This window comes from Musca autumnalis, unplaced genomic scaffold, assembly GCF_047663935.1.
Source record: "Musca autumnalis isolate F117 unplaced genomic scaffold, ASM4766393v1 scaffold_2, whole genome shotgun sequence".
Taxonomy (NCBI): Eukaryota; Metazoa; Arthropoda; class Insecta; order Diptera; family Muscidae; genus Musca; species Musca autumnalis.
The window spans coordinates 97,192,397-97,217,077 of record NW_027411755.1 but is presented as its reverse complement, the minus strand read 5'-3'; the positions used below and the strand labels follow the sequence as shown (position 1 = coordinate 97,217,077).

Genomic DNA, 24,681 nt, shown 5'->3' with positions numbered 1-24,681 from the left:
TTTGGAAACTTGTGTATATTTTATTCATTTCGATTGGTATTGGAAATTACTCTCAGAGTCGTGAACAAGCGGACTCCGCAATCGGAGTTTAATTAAAAATGGTGCGATTACGCAACCCTGACAGAATTTTCTTTGATCCATTAATATTTTTATAAATTCGATTTTGTCAAAATAATTATGCCGTTGTCTGACTATACTTACATATTTCAGTTATGTATGTACATATGTACGTATGTAGATCCTGCAGTGAGTGGCATGTCGATGTTTCTCAAGTTGGACAGTATTTAAACCAGACATGACCAAAAAGAGAACGGAGAAAATGTAAATGTATTCAAAATATTGGCAACTTATATCAGTGTGTTAGTAAGTTTGTATTCACGCAAGCTACAAAACAATAACAAATCAAAACATTTGTTCTCTTTTGTACGCTCTTTCTGTGTATTCGGGTCGTGTGCGTGTAAATTGCCGAAAATCATCGGCACCGCCGTGTCAAATGTGCCCATGCTTGATTTAAACACTTTATGAAATGTGAATCTCATTAAAACGTTTTCTTTTTTATTTAAATTAGATAAAAGATTTATATTCAACATTATTCTAATCAAGTGCTACACATTGTGGAATGGCCCCAGACCATTTTCCGTTTTTTAAACATTTTACCATTTTGGGTCCACGCAGTTCTAGACCAGCATCGCATGTGAACGTAATGCTTTCTCCAATAGCATAGTAAAATTGGACTGACGACATATGACCACTAATAGCCGTTCCGGGATATGAACATGCTTGAACGCATTTAGGAAGACCTCCAGACCATCGACCGTTGTCTTGACAAGCAATTATTGGTTGGCCCTGCATCATATATTCTGGATTACAGTTAAACTGAACAACATCTCCAGCTCTGTAGGGGGGCGTGCCTTGAGCATAGCCATTTTGTGGCGCTCCTGGATTTTCACACTGTACTTCAACACAAGTTGGAAATGGTGTTGCCCATTCTCCAGATGGCATACATATTGACTCGGAGGGGCCTCTCAACCCGTAACCGGACGGACAAGAAAACGCTGCACGACCACCAACTTCACGAGAGAGGACAGATACTCGTGGTGAAGTTATATTATTAGGTAATGGTATATCGCCACATTCCACACTTTCGCACACGGGTAAGGGAGCGCTCCAATTACCGCTAGGTAGACAAAACAGTTCGGATGATCCAATCAGCGAATTTCCATTCGAACACGAAAGCAAAACTCGCACACTCAGCTTTGTTTCATTCGTGCTCACAATAAGGCCGCGTCGTGTTGGTATTTCTGGGCAATTAATACTTTTAACCACAACTTCGACTGAATGTTTATGTCTGGCTGGAGTCTCGCAGGAATATATACCGGAATCGTCAGTCTGTGCATCCACTATTGTGAGGCGATATTCAAGAGTAGGATCGCGTCCCTCTTCAGTAACCCAACCCTCAGAGTAATTCCTTAAAAGAAATATAATTATATACATATTAGGCCGGGGCGATTTGAAAACCTTCATGGGCCCTTCGCGTTTCTTATTCCTGGGATTGAACTGAGCAAAAAAGTCCACTGGACCATATATCTACCGTGAAAATCGAGCCTCCCGATTTTGACTTTAAGTTTTTTATTGACGTTTTTTGGATATTTTGGCATATAACAGCCAAACCATTGAGATTTTCGATCCAACACAAAGACAAACATTGTAGCCAAGACAGTGATCCTTCTTCCTTTTAAAGGGATGAATAATATCTTTAGAACAAGTTATTATTTGTTTAAATCGGTTAACAAATTCAGTTATAGTTTTTTTGAGGGGGTTTTCATACTTAAACCACTATAACTTAGCCATTTGTTAACCGATTTAAACAAATAATATCTTGTTCTAAAGATATTATTCATCCCTTTAAAAGGAAGAAGGATCACTGTCTTGGCTACAATGTTTGTCTTTGTGTTGGATCGAAAATCTCAATGGTTTGGCTGTTATATGTCAAAATATCCAAAAACGTCAATAAAAAACTTAAAGTCAAAATCGGGAGGCTCGATTTTCACGGTAGATATATGGTCCAGTGGACTTTTTTGCTCAGTTCAATCCCAGGAATCAGAAACGCGAAGGGCTCATTAAGGTTTTTTCCTTCCACACAAATCGCCCCACCCTAATACATATGCATATGTATTTATTTATGTATATGACATGTGCGTATTTTTCCGCTTACTTGTAATCGTGGCTGACAGACCATTTCGGGTTACCAAAACGTCGCATCCATAAACACTCCATGTGTAGTGTTGTTCCAGGGTATACAATCAGTTTGCCATCATTACTCTGTGCAATTGGGCCGTTGTGTCGTCTGAACAATATAGTCGGAGCCTTTTCCACTATAAATACATTCATATCATTAGCTTACTCTTTTACAAATGTAATATTTTCCATACATACTTGCATAGTCATTCTCTTGATTGAGACCAAAGCATTGCGGCTTTACTCCTGTCCATTCCGAATGAATGCAAGTACGCTCTATGCTTCCAACTAGTTCGAATTTTCCAATATCAGTACACCTGAAAATATATATAATTTAAATGAAAATACATTGTAAAATTCACGAATCAAATGTGTATCATCATCAAGATTTCCACGCTATAACAAGAAACAACGCCAATCCTGTCCAGATTATCAGCTAAACACGACCAAGCAGAAAATCAAACATAAGTTGTGTTCCAAAACTGGACGGTTGTAGCTCTTAAAGAAGAATAATTGTGAACACATAAAATCCATTCAATCTCATCTTTAAGGTCAAAATCGGTAAGGTCATATTTCCGTTATATGTAATTGTTTCTCTTATTGTGGTCTACAGATATCAAACCAATGAACGGAAACAAACAAAACGATTCCCGTACCAATCACACAAAGCCACAAACTTTTCAGCTTCTCTGAATCGTTTCATTCTCACGACCAAAACAAAACCACAAACTTTTCAATGTAAAAAGATGAAAACTGTACGATTGCTGAAATGTACTTTGGCTATGCTTTGCCGATTTGTTTCATTCACCACCCAAACAAAAAGAATGTGACTGCTTCGGCGGCCATCAGACCATCTGCTTCCCAGCAAAATTAAATGGAAGTGATTCCATGTGAAATCATGATTTCACTGGTTCTTTTGCATGAATGCGAAAGGAGTCATGAAAGATCCGACCTTTTTCATCGAATTTTCATGAGTGCAATTGATGTCGTGAAAGATCCGATCTTTTTCATGAGTGCAATTGAAGTCGTGAAAGATCCGATCTTTTTCATTTTCATGAGTGAAATTGAAGTGGTGAAAGATCCGATCTTTGTCATAATATTATCATGAGTTTAAATAAATTGATATGTACCCGCACAATAAATTATCAAATACTCATGTACCCGAATAATTGTGTACTTGCAAAAGTAATTGTTAAAATGAAAATAAAAGTCAGTTGAAAGTGATCGATAGTGGCAAAATTTATATACTTTAATTAAAAATACAATGGAAATTGATATAAAACAAAAGAAAAATATATTTTGTGTTTGGAAACCGGTTTCGTTTTGTGGATATTAAAAAGAAGTATGAACAAGTAAAAAAGCATTAAGTTCGGCCGGGCCGAACTTTTCATACCCTCCACCATAAAATATTCATTCCTGTCCCCAACTTTAAGTGAGTACGTTAAAATGTCAGATAATGTACATAAAATGCTTCATTCGGGAAGCCTTTTTTATGGTGCCTATATATAACTGTGGACAATTTTTGGTGGGCTAGAAATTGGGAGGTACTGTTATATAGGGGTTATAATAAAACATGGGCCTATGTTGACAGTTTTTGATGGGAGCCTTTAATGTGAAATAACTCCTAATTCGATTAAAAAATTGTAGCTAGAATCCTCGAAATACCGAAAATCGGTACATAACGTGGGAACTTCAAATGTCATTAACAGCTAGTTCGGAGGTATGTGGGCTATACGAAAATATGAACTTAAATGAACAATTTTTGTTGGCATTTAAATTTCAAATTACAGAAAGTTAGTCCAAAAAATAAAGCTAAGGTACGGAAAATCGGGAGGTTTGTTTTGGGGCTATACCAAAACATGGACTTATGTGGTTAAACATTTTAAGTAAAATCCTCAAAGTACCGAAAATAGGGAAGTATCGTTATATTGGGGCTATGTTTAAAATTGTTGATGCAGATGTGTGGTGACCACTACAACCTTCAAATGTCAAATTACAGTTAGTTCTGTTAAAAATTTTAGCTAAAATTGCTAAATTACTGGAAAGCTATATCCGAACATGGACCTATGTTGACAATTTTGATGGAGAGGTGTGGCGACCACTAAGAACTTCAAATGTCAAATTACTGCTAGTTCGGTTTAATATTGTAGCTAAAATCATCAAATTACTGAAAATCGGGAGGTATCGTTATATGGGGGCTTTCTTGACAATTTTTGGTGGAGAGGTGTGGTGACCACTAAGAATTTCAAATGTCAAATGTTCAAATTACAGATAATTCGGTTAAAACTTGTTGGTAAAATTCTCAAAATACCTGAAATCGGGCGGTAACGTTATATGGGGGCTATTCCAAAACATGGACCTATGTCCACTAGTTATATAAGTTTATTGACATTTAAGAACCCTAAATGTCAATTGATAGCTAAATCGGTCTGAAAATGAAGATAAAAACGTCAAAATGCCGTAAATCGGGGGTACCGTTATATGGGGGCTATACCAAAACGTGGATCTAGGTCCACAACTTTTGTTATATAAGTTTAGTTACACTTAAGAACCCTAAATGTCAAATTATAGCTATATCGGTCTGAAAATGTAGCTAAAACGTCAAAATACCGTAAATCGGGGGTACCGTTATATGGGGGCTATACCAAAGGTGGACCTAGGTCCACAAATTTTGTTATATAAGTTTATTGACACTTAAGAACCCTAAATGTCAAATTATAGCTAAATCGGTATGAAAATGTAGCTACAAACGTCAAAATACCGCAAATCGGGGGGTACCGTTATATGGGGGCTATACCAAAACGTGGACCTATGTCCACAAGTTTTGTTAAATAAGTTTAGTGACACTTAAGAACCCTAAATGTCAAAATATAGCTAAGTCGGTCTGAAAATGTAGCTAAAAACGTCAAAATACCGTAAATCGGGGGGTACCTTTATATGGGGGCTATACCAAAACGTGGACCTATGTCCACAACTTTAGTTATATAAGTTTACTAACACTTAAGAACCCTAAATGTCAAACTATAGCCAAATCGGTCTGAAAATGTAGCTAAAACCGTCAAAATACCGCAAATCGGGGGGTACCGTTATATGGGGGCTATACCAAAACGTGGACCTATGTCCACAACTTTTGTTATATAAGTTTATTGACATTTAAGAACCCTAAATGTCAAATTATAGATACTTCGGTCTGAAAATGAACCTAAAAACGTCAAAAATACCGTAAATCGGGGGTTACTGTTATATGGGGGCTATACCAAAACGTGGACCTATGTCCACCAATTTTGTTATATAAGTTTATTGACACTTAGGAACCCTAAATGTCAAATTATAGCTAAATCGGTATGAAAATGTAGCTACAATCGTCAAAATACCGCAAATCGGGGGGTACCGTTATATGGGGGCTATACCAAAACGTGGACCTATGTCCACAAGTTTTGTTAAATAAGTTTAATGACACTTAAGAACCCTAAATGTTAAAATATAGCTACATCGGTCTGATAATGTAGCTAAAAACGTCAAAATACCGCAAATCGGGGGGTACCGTTATATGGGGGCTATACCAAAACGTGGACCTAAGTCCACAACTTCTAATATATAAGTTTATCAACACTGAAGAACCCTAAATGTCAAATTATAGCTAAATCGGTCTAAAAATGTAGCTAAAAACGTCAAAATACCGCAAATCGGGGGGTACCGTTATATGGGGGCTATACCAAAACGTGGACCTATGTCCACAAGTTTTGTTATATATGTTTATTGACACTTAAGAACCTCAAATGTCAAATTATAGCCAAATCGGTCTGAAAATGTAGCTTAAAACGTCAAAATACCGTAAATCGGGGGGTACTGTTATATGGGGGCTATACCAAAACGTGGACCGATATAGCCCATCATCGAACTTGACCTGCCTGCAAACAAAAGACGCATTTTCCCAAAATTTCAGCGTCCTATCTCTATTTTTGTGGATGCTAGAGTGATTACCACAGACGGACGGACGGACGGACGGACGGACGTGCTCAGATCGACTTAGAATTTTACCCTGATTAAGAATATATATACTTTATAGGGTCGCAAATGAGTATTTCAATGCGTTACAAACGGAAAAACAAACTTAATATACCCTCCATACTATGGTGGAGGGTATAAAAAGACCCGGTCTATAAACTACGAGATCTACCAGCCGACCAACACCGATATAGTAAAACATATCGAGCTGCAATTATTGGATTGGTTGGGCCATGTTAACTGGATGGATAAAGATGCCACCGGCATATGAATACGAGCCATTTGACGTTTTGCGACCCGAAGGAAGAACAAAACTCCAATGGAAAGATCAAGTTCAATATGATATCACAAAACATGGCATCCAAAGTTAGAGAAGCAAAGTAGAAGATCGGTAAAATAAGTATAAAAGAGACCATAACATGGTAACTATTACAGGATAAGTTTTTTTCTTTTGAAATAACATAACAGAATTCAAAATTATACTAGATTTCCCAAATGATTAGCTTGGTTCAGAGATTGACACAAAATTTATCGAATATTGGAAAAACGGAACCCCCCAAAGAAATATCTTTCAGCCATCGGAAGAGATAAATATGATATTGCAGATTAATATAATATATAATTTTGAAAATTACATACAAAATAAAGAAAAATAACATCTGGCGATACAAATCATCTGTGCATTGTATTCTTATTAATTCTACAAATTACATTATTGCATTGCAAATTTTATTTCTGATTGGCGAAAATCCGGATTCAAAGCATTGGTGCAAGAAGCCATGACAATGAACTGGTGCAAGAAGTCATGACAATGAACCGGTGCAAGAAGCCATGACAATGAACTTATGCAAGAAGCCATGACAATGAACTGGTGCAAGAAGTCATGACAATGAACTGGTGCAAGAAGCCATGACAATGAACTGATGCAAGAAGCCATGACAATGAACTGGTGCAAGAAGCCATGACAATGAACTGGTGCATGATGCTATGACAATAAACTGGTGCAAAATGCCATGACGATGAACTGGTGCAAGATGCTATGATGATGAACTGGTGCAAGATGCTATGACAATGAACTGGTGCAAAATGCTATGACAATGAATTGGTGAAAGTGTGTGTCACTCCCTTGTAAATGTCATTGGTGATTCACCTAAATTTTCACCTATGACATGTCACTTGCACCCATGATTCAACTCATGATTTGTCATCGAACATTTTGCTGGGCTTTTTCACATGTATGTTGTCACTTTGGGTATACTAATACTATAGAACAGCTGATGTCATACATGTGAAAAAGCAGATGGTGGCCTTAACAACCCTATAAGTTAGCATCAGCATACCACAGTGAATTTTATCAACCACCAAACGTTTTTGATTTATTCACATGTGTTTAGTACTATTCCGATTCTATCTGCTCTTGTGGAGTTGAGTACTTTTCGCTTTTCGTTTTGTTCGCCCTCACGAATGTAAACAAAACGAAACTAAACAGCGAGCTCGGCTAACGTGGGTTATGTTTCGTTTTTTTTTGTTCCTATGGAAAATACGAAACAAAACAATTGGAAATGTTATTTAAAGTATTTTTACGTACGCTGTATCAAACCGATCAAATTTAAATCAAAAAAACCAACAACAAAAATGTACATTAGATCTCAATAAACAACTTTCTATAACATACGAACTCTGTAAAAATGGTTCTTTAAGGTCAAAATAGCAAGGCAACTGTGATTGTATCCTTTTTTCTCTGGTTCTGGTCGGGTTTATAAAATATGTCCTACACATGAATTTTGTACACATGTGTCCTATATTTAAATGTGTCCTATATTTAAATCCCTATTGAAATTTTTTTGACGAAAAGCGAAAAATACAAAGCAATTTACTAATCAAACAGTGACAAATTGCCAATGACGACAGAAATAGAAAAGATAAGTATTTTTTAACTCGGTGAAATAATTCATTAATCTGTTTTTGAAAGTCCACTGAGAATTTGAAAAAGTTTTCATATTAGGAGGTAACCAATTTCACAATCTAGCAATTCAATATTTCTTACAAAACTTGTAAATGAAGTACATTTTCAGCACATAAACTTCAAAACCACATCTCATTTAAAATCTCCCCCTCCCCTGCGTACGTCCCTGGGTCCAACTTTAGCTACAGCCCCCATAGAACGGTACCCCCTGATTTCTGGCATTTTGGGGACCTTGACCACATTTTTCAATGAAATTGGCTAAAATTTGGCTATCGGTATTCCCAAGCGTTAGAAAACCTTTTTGCAATTTTTTTTTAATTGGGACCAAGTTTTGATAGGGTCCACCCTTTGATGTTGTCCCTATATATCGGTATCGCCCAATATTCGGTATTTTTAGTGTTCTAGCCGTAATAATCAATCAAAATTGCTGAATTTTCCAAATTTCACTCAATTGACATTGACTACAAAAATAAATCGTACCAGCTCGAAACTTCATAAATATTTGTAGGCACAAAAGCAGACAATTATATTTATGCACTCTTACTTAACAGAAAATGAAAAGTTGGAAATAAAATTTGCTGTTTTGGAGTTTTATATTAAATTACTAGATCAAAATAATAAGAGAATAGACTATAAAAGTGACCCAAATAGCCCGCTTTATTACAACTCTTCTTTTGTTATAGTTTGAATTTTGCGTACAGATCTATAGCGTTTCGGCTAACTTAAAGTTGAAAGTAATGATTAAAATTGAAGGGGGCCTTCTTTTAGAGCTGGCAAACCATCGATATTCCCAACATTAGATATTTTCGATATAATGTTTTAAAATATCGATTACTATCGATATTATCGTTAAGTTGTCAACGCCATTAATTTGGAGATGAAAATGGCGGAAATGTCAATGATTTTCTTGAAATTATGCAAAAGTAGTTCACAGAAGTGTAAAGGAGAATAAAAAACTGCTTTTATTTTATAAAAAATGTAAAAAATACATTTTATTTTACCGAAAAATGTGTACGTGTGACTACGGACTTACTTTCTTACACACACATAGCCGAAAAGCAGCGAAATTTCTATTTATTTCAATGGATTTCTGGTTAGGTGTGTTTATTCCGATAATATCGATAGGCAAAACTATCTATCGATATTGAATTTTTAAATAATAATCGATATTATCGATAGTGCCATCGATTTTTTGCCAGCTCTACCTTCTTTGCATTAACATATAGAGTGAAAATTACACTTGTAATGCATGCAAATTGTTTTTTTTGCGTTTTCAAATCCATCCAATAGTAAAAGAAAGGATGTAATAATGGCCCTTTAACTACTAAATACAATAACTCCATATAAGGTAACCTCAAACGAAGTTTTGCCTATAAGAACCAGGTATTACATTTTCCCAGACTTGTAGAATCCGACCCCGATTTAATAATAAAATATTGGAATTTGCTAAGACTCGGTGAAACTATACTTTCTTTCATCTCAAAGAAGACATCATATAATACCTTTGGAATTGTTGTTATTGAAAAATAGAGCATATTCTTGAGATACATGGCTATCTGCGAAACCATATTTTTGTAAAAGCGTTTTGCGGTGCCAACGATAGCTCGAAAACGGATGGGCCGATTTTTGTAAGCGTTTTTGGAACCTAATAAAACAGAATTTAAAAAATTGACTGTTTTTGTCAAAAAATTGGGCAAAATAATTTTTTTAATCTGTCTCGCTTAAAGGCAAACGTTTTATGTATTTAATAAGCTCACATGAATAATATAATAAGGTCATATGAAGATCGGTCAATTCGTTTTAGAGCTAACGTTGGCACCGACTTCAAAAACGCCGTTTCGAGAAACACGCACTTCAAGTTTATATGCTACATTCAAATCACAATAAATTGTTGCCTTCCAATCATTATATCTCTGACAATTTTTTGCGACATACTACCTTTACGAAAAAATAGACAATATTTTTTTCGGATTTTTCTAAATGTAATCAAAGGTATTTATGAGAATTATATATTTTTGTTTTAATTTTTAATGTTGGTCCGTTTTAGGTCGTTTTGGGCCGTTTTTAGGAAAATTTTGGGCCGAAAAAATTTTTTCGAGCGGCAACACTGGTAACATCTCGCTTACTCTCTGAAAACAAGTTACTGAATAATTATTACTGAAAGAGTAAAAAGACACAACTAATAGTTGTGTCTTTTTAATTTTTTAGTAAGATTTACTCAGTAACTTGTTTTCAGAGAGTAAGAACAATTATACGGATATGGAGAAAAAAGTAAAAAGACAAATTTAGTAAGCATTAGCAAGATAACTGTTGATTACCAATACAAAAACATTAGTTACTAAAACCATAGCAGCAAAAAACAAAGTAAAATAAAAATGAAATAATTAAAAGATTAATAAAATAATCAATAAATATAGTTGAATCGCAATCTTTGCAGTGTTTTTCCACAAAAATCACATAAACATTGGATAGCTGACCATAAACAGATGGTTGAAAATCAGCTGATCGACCTTGCTAAAAGTTGCTGGAAAAATTCTTCTAGCAACCTTTACTAGGCGTTTACACCAGACAGTCTGTCTTCAAATACAACTCTGATTTGCTAACACATACATACATTTGTCGGCTGTCTTCCATCTGTCCATCATTTTTCACAGACAGTCGGGTTAACAAATTTTTGACATTTTTGTGAATAAAAAGTGAGATGATAATTCAAATGTGCTGAAAACAAAAGATTATGCACAAAAACAAAATATGTGAATGGAAAACGAAAAGAAATCGATGATTTTCATTCATAATTTTACCACTGTTCTTGCAGTTGTCTGGACGCCTACGTCACACAGGCAAGTATTGGGTTTTTTACATGAACTCAATTGTCCTGCCATGTGTAAACGCAGGGTTAGCAAGTTCAGCAAACAACTGTCAAAATTGTTCTCTCATTTCACTCTCTTTTACTGAACTTTAGTGTAAAAAGACAGCATTTAGTAACATTTCGTAACAATTATTACAAATTATCACGTAAAAAGACAAACCTATTATGTATGTATGTTTATATGTTTAATGTTGCTTACTGCTAAACCTAAATAACGACGGGACGTAAACAAATATTTCACCAACCTACGACAACGCTCTCTGAGCGTCCGTATTACCCAAATACGTTGAGTCCCAAATCACATTTAAAACACAAAATCCGCGACCGAAAATTACTTAAATGTTTTCATTCGTAAAAAAATAATTTTTTTCAAAAATCACATTGCGGAGTCTTTTTAGAGTCCTTTTGGTGATCAAAAACTGATTAAGTCGCTTGTATGATCAGAATGGGACTCGAAAGTGACTCCCTCTAATGATTAAAAAAAGTTCAATTTATAATACAACAACAAATGTGTAGCAATCACAAATAAATCATTGATGTGCTTAAAATGTGACCATTTTTTATTTATTGTCACATATAAATCTGGAAGATTGAAAAATGCTTAATCAAAAAAGGGTCATGCAGGTGTTTGAAAATTGATTATAATTATGTATGATCATATTTTGAACAGTTAGGTGATTAAAAACTGATTGTTTTGTTTTATTTTTGTTTGGTTGTAAATAATTCTCATATACACTTTTTACAAAACTTTGATATAAATGTAACGTACGAGGGCGGTTCGGAAACTTCTTAGCCTATCAATTAAAGAGAATAGTTAGTTTTTCAAAAATATTTTTATTTTTCAATATAATCTCCTTAAACTTCAATACACTTTGTCCAACGCTTTTCTAGCAATTCTATCCCTTGATTAAAATAGTTTTCCTCAAGGTCTTCAAAATAGTGGTTTACAACTGTAATTACATCTTCATTTGAGGTAAAACGCTTGCCAGCAAGGAATTTTTTTAGATTTGGGAACAAGTAAAAGTCACTGGGAGCTAAATCAGGAGAATAAGGTGGGTGGTCAAGCAACTCGTACTTTAATTCTTGATTTTAGCCATTGTTAAAACACTCTTGTGCGCTGGTGCGTTGTCTTGATGAAAAATTATTTTTTTGTGTTGTAAGCCAGGACGTTTTTCTCGAATTTGTACGTTTAATCGATCCAAAAGGTTGCAATAGTACTCTGAATTTATTGTTTTACCCTTTTGCAGATAGTCAATCAATAAAATACCTTTGAAGTCCCAAAAAACCGTTGCCATAACCTTACCAGCCGATTGAATTGTTTTTGCCTTCTTTGGGGCACTTCCTCCAGCTTCAGTCCATTGTTTGGATTGTTCTTTTGTCTCTGGAGTATAGTGGTGGTTCCATTTCTCATCAACAGTTATGAAACGACGCTTAAAATCCATTTTATTTTGCTTAAAACGATCCAAACAAGCTTGAGAAATGTTCAATCTTATGCGTTTTTGATCGACTGTTAACAAATGCGGCACCCATCTTGCAGAAAGCTTTTCATCTGTAGTTCTTCATGCAAAATTAAATGGACTCGATCATTTGAGATGCCCATGATATTAGCAATTTCACGCACTTTTATTCGTCGATCATTTAATACCATATCGTGCACATTGGCTACAATTTCTGTTGTTGTTTCTGTTTTTGGACGTCCACTACGTGGTTCATATTAAATGCTTGTACGACCACGTTTAAATTCCGCAACTCAATTTTTTACTGTTGCATATGAAGGAGCACTTTCACCTAACACATTCATCATATCATTATGAATTTCTTGTCCCGATAAACCTTTTTTATGTAAATATTTAATGACAGCACGCATTTCTAATTTTTTCATTGTAAAAAAATTGCGGATGCGTCTTTTTTGAACACCTGTTTCTATATGAAGGAGTTGCCAGATCGAAACAGAATTTAACATGTGTTCATAACAGAGATGGAAGTTTCCAAAACACTTAACTTTTTTCTGTTTATACCGCGCTTTTTGTGCTAAGCTAAGAAGTTTCCGAACTGCCCTCGTATAATATTAAAGGTATAGACAAACACAACACATGTTCAGGTTTTGCCAAGTGAAATGAAGAAGCAGTATTCTAACCACCGCAAATAAATCATTGATGTGCTTAAAATGTGACCATTTTTTTATTTATTGTCACATATTAATCATCTGGAAGATTGAAAAATGCTTAATCAAAAAAGGGTCATGCAGGTGTTTGAAAAGTGATTATAATTATGTATCTTCTGATCATATTTTGAACAGTTAGGTGATTAAAAACTGATTGTTTTGTTTTATTTTTGTTTGGTTGTAAATAATTCTCATATACACTTTCTACAAAACTTTGATATAAATGTAACGTATAATATTAAAGGTATAGACAAACACAACACATGTTCAGGTTTTGCCAAGTGAAATGAAGAAGCAGTATTCTAACCACCGCGCAACATAAAGGATAATTAAAGACATAACAAAGCAGAAAAGACAACAAAACAAAGGAAAAAAAAAACAAAAAATAATAAAAAGAAAATTCTTTTAATTTATTTCGTCTAATAATATGTCTCATAAATGACTCCTAAAGACTCATAAATGATTATAAGCATGACTCAAAAAAGACTCGAAAAATAGCCCCACATTAATCAACAAATCACCAATAAACGATTGAAATACGACTCGAAAAAGACTTTATATACCATCAGAAAATGGGCAAAAACGACTCGAAACTAATGCAGAGGAAGAATCATATGTGATTTGTTTAGAAGAGTTGCCTGAGGTTACGTTTTCCTCCCGACAAAGGAGTCATTTATGATCAGAAAATGAGCTCATATTCCAGCTTTTTAATCGTGCAGTCGGAACAAAAAAGACTCGAATTTGATTAAAATTTTCAAAAAATGCTGGCTGGGATGTTTTTTTTTGTAAATTTGTTAGTTGTTGTAATTCATGCATATACCTTATAATAAATATACCTTGACAAAAAGTATACGCTCGACGTATTTCCGTAGTTCTCATAAGAATACATGTGTTCTACTTTTTTCACCACACACGCCCTGGGTATACGTCCGTATATAGGTATGGGCCTTAAAAAAATAGAAATTTAAAATAGGAATATTCTTTCGCACTTATATGAAGCCTTGTCAAATTTATATAAGGTATATGCATGAATTACAATAACTAACAAATTTACAAAAACAACATTGTTGTTATTGAAAATTAATTGTCAAGGTCTTTCCAAAAATCAGGAAAAATACATTTTGAAAATCCTCTAAAATAGAACAAATTTGAATCAAAATGTAAATATAAAGCGATCAGAACTGTCGTAGGTTATTTTTATTACACGTTTAGGATGAAAACCAGTATTTTATGGTAGCAAATTTCGAAATTTCAAATTTCATGAGTTGTTATACCCTCCACCACGAGTGTTATGGAAGTAAAATGGAACAATTAGATTCCTTTCGTTTATGAAGAAGACTTATTCTGTTCCATGGGGGCTATATGAAGGCGTGGACCCATACCAACAAAGTTTTATACCAACAAAGGCGAAGTACCACATTTAACCATTTTGGTGTGATAATGAAGCTAAAACCTCCAAAATACCGAAAATCTTGTGGTATCGTTCTATGGGGTCTGTATTAAGGCGGGGACCTACCTGGACCTGTACTAACAAATTTCTAGGGGAAAGTTTTATACCCCCAAAGAAGACTAAATACCAATTTTCAGCCCCTTTGAATGAATATTGAGGCCACAACCTTCAAAATACCGAAAATCGGGAGGTACAGCTGTATGGGGCTATATGAAGGCGTGAACCTATACCGACAAATTTCATATGGAAAGTTTAATAACCCCAACCAAGACTAAATACCAAATTTCAGTGATTTCAATGGATTATTATGGCCATAACCTTCAAAATACCGAAAATCGGGAGGTACCGTTCTATGGGGGCTATATGAAGGCGGGGACCTGCACCGAAAATTTTCTGGTTGAAAGTTTCGTACCCTCATCGAAGACTAAATACCAAATTTTAGCCATTTCGGAGCAATATTGAGTCCACAACCTTCAAAATACTAAAAATCGGGAGGTACCGTTCCATGGGGGCTATATGAGGGAGTGGATCCATACAAACAAAATTCTGGGGGAAAGTTTTATACCCCAAACTAACACTAAGTACCAATTTTCAGTCATTTCGGTGTGATAATGAAGCTAAAACCTTCAAAATTCCGAATATCGGGCGGCAACGTTCTATGGGGGCTATATCAAAACGTGGACCGATATAGCCCATTTGCAATACCAAACATCCTATTAGTAATAGAAACTTCTATACCAAATTACAAGGCTCTATCTTAAAAATTGCGAGCTGTATCTTGATTTCAACAGACGGATGAACGGACAGACGGACATGGTTATATCGACTTAGAATTTTACCGTGATCAAGAATATATATACTTTATAGGGTCTCCGAGGAATATTTCGATGTGTTTCAAACGGAATGAGAAATTTAATTATACCCTCCATATTATGGTGGAGGGTATAATAATGGGATTCGGATCCCATGGTATAAAATAGACGGGCATATGATTCCACATTATAGGTTCTTAACATATTACATATGTTATTCATCGATTCAATAACAGTTGTGGTAAATGTAAAAACATATTTCTCGATTTTCAGGGAAATTTGATTTTATATCCCGTGAAAAATCCCATAGCCAAAATATCGAGAATTCCCGTGAATTCCCTACCCAAAACACAAACTCCAATACCACCTACGCAAGTGCAATAATCTTGAAATATATAATTTTTATATATTTAGGAATTTAAACACAATGTCTGTTCCAGAACCTGCAAGAATCTTCAAATTTTTACTACGATAACAATTTTCCTTTATGTTATCGAAAATGATGGTAAAAATTATTAGATTCTTGCAGTTCTGGAACAGAGCAACAGTTAATATAAATATTTACCACATACCGCGATGTTATCGTAGCTCCTGGTGGAAATTCCACAACGTCTTCCCGAATTTCCAAATCGTTGTAGAAACTAACAACATTCGGCTCATTATTTTTGAACAGACATGTACCATTTGCTTTATAGAAAAAAACAAGGGTGTATTATTGGAATCACATACGTTTAGAAATTTCTACTTACCGCAATTGTACGAACGACCTATCCACTCTCCATTTTCACAAATGATTTTCCACGTGTTTCTTTCTCCAGAAGCACTTGGAATGCAATTGAAATATATTTCCGTGCCACTTTCATATACACCTTCGATGTCTATATCACCATTTCTGAAGGACAATAGATTTACTCGTATTGCGCGCAAGCATTATTTTCACAGACTTACTTGTATATTAAAGCCCCATCAGTGAGTGTTGGGGGGCCACACATCTTTGTTTCTTCCGTTGTGTTTTGGTCATCCGTTGAATTATAACTCTCTTCCATTTCAGATGTATCCAGAACATTAGTACTGCTGATCTTTTCTTTGGATTCATTGAGCGGTTCTACTATTTTTACAATTTCTTGTCTCGATTTACGCATTCCAGACTCACACTGTATGTTTTGCGGCTTGATCGTACCTTTATTGCAAGTCATTTCAATAGGAAGTGTGTTTGTTGAGTAATTACAGCGAGCATTAACGGAGCTGTCTTGGCCGATAGTTAGGCCTGCCCGATAACCCCCCTGGAGGACAACGTCGTGTAATTATTTTGGTGGTATATTAAAATTGATTATCGATTTAAATTTTACCTCGTATATCAACCCCGGAATATTGGGCAACGTACATGCTACTGAAACACATTTGGAAAATGCGTTAACTGACCAACTTCCGTGACCACATCTCAATTGTGCGGCACCCTATTGAAAATATATTTTATTATCATTTAACCTATTGTAATAAATAAAGGATGGAATTAACTTGTATTTTATATCCTTCCTCGCACACCAGCGTAATGAACTCATTGGACTGTATCTCTTCATATGTCGATAGAGGTGTCAGGGATGGTTTGTCTGAAAGCTCTATTGTATGCGGTTCTACTTTATAATATTTTCCATTCTCCACAGAAGGAACCAAGCACGGTGCTGCAAATTTAAAACTTATGGCCATTATTTTGCGTATACCTTATGTTTCGACTATGAACTCTATATTAGGTAATGGGCATAACACCACTGATAATAAAACAAGCTGACAAAAACCCAAATATTTTTATTTCCGTAAGTAATGGGTCGACCATTATCCAAACCCAGCATTAACGGGGACATTGACAACTTGATATCAATATAAAACTTTTGATGTTATAAATTAAAATCGACTAGATATACATATCGCTTATTTACCCAAAGTTTGTCATGTTTTGGAAAAAACGAGTTTTAAGTTGTCGATTGAAACTTGACTTCCCACAAACAAATAAAATAACCATTTGGACCATCATTTGTAAAGAGCTATCCAGATATCAGTGACACATTTCCATGCAAGATCAAACATGGTTTGAAGATTGAAGCGAAAACTTTTTGTGAGTTTATGAAGAACACAAAAGGAAAATTTTCTGATGAGTTTTGTAATCCTATAATGTCTGAGGAAACATATTTAAATCTCTGTTTATGTCTGTATGTCAATGTTGACATCTTACAGTGAAATTTAATAATTAATTTTTGCAGAACAGTTCCACCTTCTAGCTTTCTTTAACTTGGTCCTAGTTCGCAAAAACTCTTTCTAGTGTATTTTAGTATTATTTGCTTGAATAGCAGATCCGGTTATCATAATTTTTAACCAGATATTACTATATTAAACTCGATTTTTACATCAGTTTTAAATATCCGATTTAGCTTATTATGTTATTGTGAATTAATCGTATGAAAACGAAAACAAAAATTATGACAGCGTGAAGTACATACTTTCAATCAAAATACATAGTCTTTTTGTTGTAGTTTCTTGTTCGCCTTATTAATTGCATCATGTGTATCATCTTTATTTCAAATACATTTTTGTTTGCATATGTTCGTAAGTTATTTTGTTATGAAATTTTTACTATCATCCTGTAATGTATGAGGAAACGGGTTAATATATAGATATTCCAGATTAAATAACACCTTTTCCAGAGAAATGAAACCTTTTCGAACGAAAAAAACTCTTCAAATTGAAATTAAACCTTTCTCAATTGAATTGAAACCTTTCCCAAATTAAATGAAATCTGTTTTATAACATAACATATTCATAACCCATAAAATTTCATATATAAGGTATTTTTGGTCAAATTGAAAAAATTTAAAAAAATTTTTTTTTTTGGGTCGACCTAATGTACATACGTATATAATGAGAAAGTTCCGTTGATTGGACAAAACCAGTTTTTGTATAAAACGCCAGTATAAAAATACTCTTAATAATATGCATAAGTACATACCGAGTACTTACAGAAAAATTTAGACATATTATGTCATCCACGGTGAGATATATGTATATCATGCTCGACAAAAAGCGGTGTTGAAATAGTTGGAAACTGATGAGAACCAATGGCGTGGACCGAAACTATCCAGCAGAAAAAATCCTTACTAAATAATTGGCTTTTATAGTACTTTTTGGTGGTCGTAACCCCTTACAAAACCGCCTACTAACCCATTATTTTAACAAGGGCATGTCGCACTAATTGACTAGTTATTCTATAACCACTAGAATAACTAGTGAAAAATAAACTATAAGCTAAAAATATCTTCTATTTTTAGAACAGTTGAGGTGGAATTTGTTTTCAATTTCAACACACTTCATATTTTTTTTATTTCGCTTTTTGCTGGTTCTGAACACACGAACTTCTGCTTTGTAGCCGAGCACATTACACACTAGGCCACACACTCGAACATTGAACTTTGTTTGAAGGCTTACGTGTGCACCACCAACAATGGGATTTAGCCAGTCTTTTTAGAAAAAATATCCAACAGCTATCTCAATAAAAACGCCACCAATGCTGGATTTGTTTGTGCAACTGTGTATGTGTATAGATGTATATCAAATATTTTCAGGAATTCAATTCGTAATATTGCATTTACATTTGTATGTACAATTTGCTGAGCCGGTCGAACTTCAGCGTTGATAAATGTTTAGGCTTATGTTGACGTAGATTGAACGGGAGGTACATTATCGATGTAGTCTTCCATTACTGGTGAGTCAAAGGAAAAGGAAACTATTCCATATGCATGTAAATGTGAGATAATCTATTACATATCGTCGGTGTCATGCTTAAGTGTTCCATACGCCATTTTTGACTTTTGGTTTCTAGTGTTTTCCGGTATGCTCTTTCTGAATTTCTAGTCGGCTTTCTCCTATCTGCTCTAGTTTACGAGATATCCACACCTCGACGGGAAATCATAAACTTTTTTCTGTTATGAAATTAATATTTTATAAATTTACAAGTTTAAAAACACATTTCAAAAATCAGAATTTTAATTTTCGAATTAGGAGTATTTAAGCTATTGAGGCAAAGATGGAATTTTTTTTTTGTCACTTTGTTCCATGTGATTTACAATATTTCACATTTGTGTTATAAGTGCGGATATGGAACAAATCGACAAAAATTCTATAACTTTTATATTCCAATACACATCCTCTAAATTTTTGCAATTATGTTCTATATACTATTTCAAGTCAAAAATATAAATATTTGCTTTAGCCAGCTCCACGCAGTTGTGACGCAAAACATTAAAATGCGATTATCTCAAAACAGGCAAATGGCGTATGGAACACTTAAGCATGACACCGACGATATGTATTTGGTGTGAAACAGGTCCTAACGAGATTTCGAAAGTGCGGTTTTTTAATTTAATTGAACCATTACCTGACACGCATTTTGGTGTTTCGGGCTTCCAAAAACCGCGTATGCATCTGGTTGTGACATTCGCTCCTTTTATATTGAGTTGAAATCCCGCATTACATTCCAAACTCAAAATTGTGCCTATACTGTTTCTGCCAGAAGTCTTTCCAGCTCTAATGATAGTCACATTAGCAAATGAATCCCAGTCTAAATCTTCACAAGGCCCTCTTAATTTTTTACGCCCTTCTTTATACTCATCGGTTGATTCAGATTCGAGGTCTGTCTGCATATTTGTATTTCTTTTTCCTCTTTTACGAATCATTTGCGATTTAAGTTGTTCAATGAAATCCGACATGTTTCCCAACTTCGGTTTTCGCTGCAACGACGGCTCAAGGACATAATTATACGAATTTACTTCAGAAAAAACGGGTTCGTTGATTCTTCTAGTAGACGTATATTTAACGGAATCGTTGTATATATTGTGCTGGGGTAAAATTAGTCCATTGGCCTTATTTTCCATTTCGTCGTACTCGTTAATATCGTTAACCAATTGTTTGGACTTATGAGTAGTCTTGTATCTTGGCAATATATCTGTGTTGTTATTGACGTAATACCAACGACCGTTTTGAACCTTAATTTTTTTCGAAGGATTCCGTACATCCCTGTTTTGGTTGCTGTCATTATAACCAAGTAAATATTTCACAAAGTCTTGATATTTTTGTTTTATACGTTGATAATACTTGGAATAAGCTTCCTCCACTTCCGCATGTCCTCGCTTTATTCTTGATAATTTCCCTTCACCAGATATATCTAGAAATGGTATAGAGTATATAAAAAGTCTTATAGTGCTCTATTAATAGAATTTATAACATTACTCATGACATAATTTTAGGAAAGTAACTGCAATGTTTGTAGTTGTTTTGTCTTTCTCTATTTAAACTCATAAATTTCTGAAAATATAATGACATTGAAAAATCTGCAATGATTCTGTTACTCTTTACTTGTAAAGAAATATATAGACATACACTACTAGTCAGAAAAAGTATTCTTTGAATATTTCGATATTTAATAGGCATTGACCATTTTTTGCATTTAATTGCAATTTATAATCAAATGTTTATTTTGTTATTGTAAACATACAGTTACTTTGTAAAATTGTATCATAAATCACTGTAGTTTCACGTGTCCCCATATGGATTTAATTTGATTACAGTATAGTCTCGATAATCCGTACACTCGATATTCCGGAAAACGCGGTAATCCGGACATCACTATTTTTTTAACTTAGAGCACTTTTTTCTTTTATATTTCATTTAAGCCCCAGGAAAAAAATCCTTGCATCCTTTTTATAGTACTTTTAGCAGTCGTAACTACTTACATAACACCCTACTAACCCATTATTTTAACAAGGACATGGGCGCACTGAATTACTAGTTATTCTATGACCAATAGAATAATTAGTTATTCTGTGGCCTCTAGAAGTTGAAAAATAAGCTAAAACAAGTAAGAACGGCTTTAAGTTCGAACTTGTTATACCCTCCACCAGAAGTGGTATTAAAGTAAAATGGAACAATTAGTTTCCTTTCGTTTATGAAAAAGACTTAATACACAATTTCAGCAATTTCGGTAAAACAATATCGCTAACCTTCAAAATACGAAAATTAGACTCAAAGAAGACTAAATACCAAATTTACGATATTTCAGTACGATAATGTGGTTAAAACCTAAAAAATACCCTAAATCACGAGGTATGCTTCTATGGGGGATATAGGAAGACGTGGACCTATACTGATAATTCTTTTCTGGAACATTTTATAACCCCATGAAAGACTAAATAACAAATTTCAGTCATTTCGGTGGGATTAACGTCACATCCTCCACAATTATGGAATCGGGAGGTACCGTTCTATGGGGGCTATATCGAAACGTGGACCTATACTGACGAAATTCAGTCGGAAAGGGTTTTACTTCCAAATTTTTAAATACCAAAACTCAGTCATTTCTGTTTGTTGTTGTGGCCACAACCCTCAAAAAAAGGAAAAACGGGGGAGACCGATGGCGTGGACCTATACCGACAAATTTCATATGGAAAGGTTTTATAACTCAAATGAGTAGTAAATACCAAATTTCAGCAATATCGGAGAAATATTTAGGCCACCACTTTCAAAATACCGGAAATCGGGAGGTACCGTTCTTTGGGCTATATGAAGGCGTGGACCCATACCAACAACGAAGGCTAAGTACCAAATTTCAGCAATTTCGGTGTGATAACGAAGCTAAAACCTTCAAAATACTGAAAATCGGGTGGTACCGTTCTATGGGGGCTGTATTAAGGCGTGGGCCTGTAGCAACAAATTTCAGTGGGAAAGTTTTATTTACCGAACGAAGACTAAATACCAAATTTCAGCCACTTTCGAGGAATATTGAGGTCACAACCTTCAAAATACCGAAAATCGGGAGGTACCGTTCTAAGGGGCTATATTGAAACGTGTACCTATACCGACAAATTTAGAGTGGAAAGTTGAATACCCCTAACAAAGACTAAATACCACATTTCAGCCATTTCAATGGATTATTATGGCCATAACCTTCAAAATACCGAGAATCGGGAGGTACAGTTCTATGGGGGCTATAGGAAGGCGTGGACCTGTACCGACAAATTTCTGGGAGAAAGTACCCCCAACGAAGAATAAATACCAAATTTCAGCCATTTCGCAGTAATATTGAGACCACAACCTTCAAAATACCGAAAATCGGGAGGTACCGTTCTACGGGCGTGGACCCATACCAACAAAATTCTGGGGGAAAGTTTTATACCAACGAACACTTAATACCAAATTTCAGCCATTTCTGTGTGATAATGAAGCTATGTTCTATGGGGGCTATCAAAACGTGGGCCGATGTAGCCCATTTGCAATACCAAACAACCTAGGAGTAATAGAAACTTCTATGCCAAATTTTAAAGCTCTATCTTAAAAATCGCGAGCTGTGTCATGGTTATATCGACTTAAAATTTTACCGTGATCAAGAATATATATACTTTATAGGGTATTTCGATGTGTTACAAACGGAATGACAAATTTAATTATACCCTCCATATTATGGTGGAGGGTATAAAAATTCAATTTTTTTGACAGTTGAGGTGGAATTTGTTTTCAATTTCAACATACTTCATATTTTTATTTTATTTCGATTTCTTCTGGATTTGATCATGCGAACTTCTGATTTGTAGCCGAACACACTACACACTCGGCCACGCGTACGAACATTAAGGGTTGTTTAAACGCTAACAATTGCACCACCATTTGTTCTTTATTTGGCCAACAAAGAGCTCGCGTGCCGACGGTGAGCGTTGAACACACAACCCTATGAATTGTAGTCGGACACACACGCTCTGTGTCACCGTACTCATAACATAGTAATGAGTAATATAAGAAGTTATTTTTGATTACATCACTTTGTAATGGGTTACATAATGACTAACGGATCCGAATTTTTGATGGATGTGTTCGATTTTACCAATTACAATTAAAAAAGTATTATTATAGGCCTATGAGAAGTGACTAAATTATAGAAAATAATTTATGTTTCGTACTATTCGGTAATCCCGACAATTAGATAATGCGAACACCACCGAAACACGTGGAGTTCGGATTATCGAGATTATACTCTATAACCAAAAAGCTATTTAGCACGACTTCCATTAATGCATAAGAGAAGACTTATTTCATATCAAAGTGAACAGATGTACGCACTTTACATTTAGCTCATGTTCTGTTTTGTAGAAAGCTATTTTCATAAATGGAGCCAATAATCAGCGAAAGTGAATGTACTTTGCATTAGAAATATCTAGTTGTAGGATAATAAAACTGTCGGCCATATGTTCAATTATGTTTATCGCATGCATTTTAGGTATAACGTGAAATAGTGATTATAAAATAACTGGTAAAGTTTTTTCATCGATTGGACCATAAATGCCGCCTTAAGAGCATTTTCGTTAAAATTGACCTTTGGTCCTATAGAAATTATTATAGACACGGGGCACGGGTTAACGTTAACCGATGGCCATAAAATGTCATATACATTGGTTTTTGGATCAAATGGAACAAATTCAGGGGTAGGCGTTTCAAAAATAATTTTGTCGTTTTTTGGGCCGCCCTAATGTATATGCATGGTTCCCTCATAATGATATCTGTCAATTTCCAATGTTTTCTAGGTTCTGGTTTATTCGCATAAATTGACATATTCGGTTTTCAATGGTTTGTTTCCATATATAACCACCATAAATGGAATATACGTTTTGAGCTTGGATACACCCTTTTACATCGATTCTGCTGGGAGTTCATACTTCGACAGACTGAGTCATTTATTGAGGATTTTAAATTTATCAATAAATTTAATCTGTAATCTTTCCTTTCTCTAACGGACTTTGTCGGATTTTCCGGCCAACGATGCTGTTTAGGATTGATAGTACCAAAATAAAGCCAAGGGTCTGAAGATTTAAGAACTGTTTAGACGTTGTGCGGTCATTTGCGGTTTTAGCAGTTATGACCAAAAGTTTAGCCCGGCTTTATGTGCTGAATTGATATTTTTAAGCAATTTTATTATCCTTTCATACATTTATGTTCAATATAATGTTTTTTGTGCTATAACTGATTTCATTTATTATGGTAACTTGGAGACGCACTGAAAACTCGAGAAAGAAAAATAAAATGTTTTGGGGTATACACTTTCATAAATACTGTTTCTTGTTTGGGACAACCTAATGTTGC

At 34.7% G+C, this 24,681-nt stretch overlaps 1 protein-coding gene across 2 annotated transcripts in view; it reads right to left on the bottom strand.

The window, feature by feature from the left end:
• Window positions 1-527: 527 nt before the first annotated feature.
• The window catches only part of Hasp (Hig-anchoring scaffold protein), a 166,754-nt gene continuing 142,600 nt past the window's right edge, over window positions 528-24,681 (bottom strand). Inside the window, exons 9-17 of one of the 2 annotated variants that reach the window (XM_073968580.1) lie at window positions 19,934-20,719; window positions 17,026-17,189; window positions 16,857-16,964; window positions 16,456-16,790; window positions 16,257-16,399; window positions 16,080-16,194; window positions 2,437-2,555; window positions 2,216-2,375; window positions 528-1,468 (exon numbers count right to left, since the gene is read on the bottom strand). In XM_073968580.1, the coding sequence (XP_073824681.1) occupies window positions 595-1,468; window positions 2,216-2,375; window positions 2,437-2,555; window positions 16,080-16,194; window positions 16,257-16,399; window positions 16,456-16,790; window positions 16,857-16,964; window positions 17,026-17,189; window positions 19,934-20,719 (2,804 nt within the window). In that variant the 3' untranslated portion in view covers window positions 528-594. The remainder of the gene's footprint in view (window positions 1,469-2,215; window positions 2,376-2,436; window positions 2,556-16,079; window positions 16,195-16,256; window positions 16,400-16,455; window positions 16,791-16,856; window positions 16,965-17,025; window positions 17,190-19,933; window positions 20,720-24,681) is intronic. The other variant, XM_073968581.1, reaches the window with a different exon arrangement.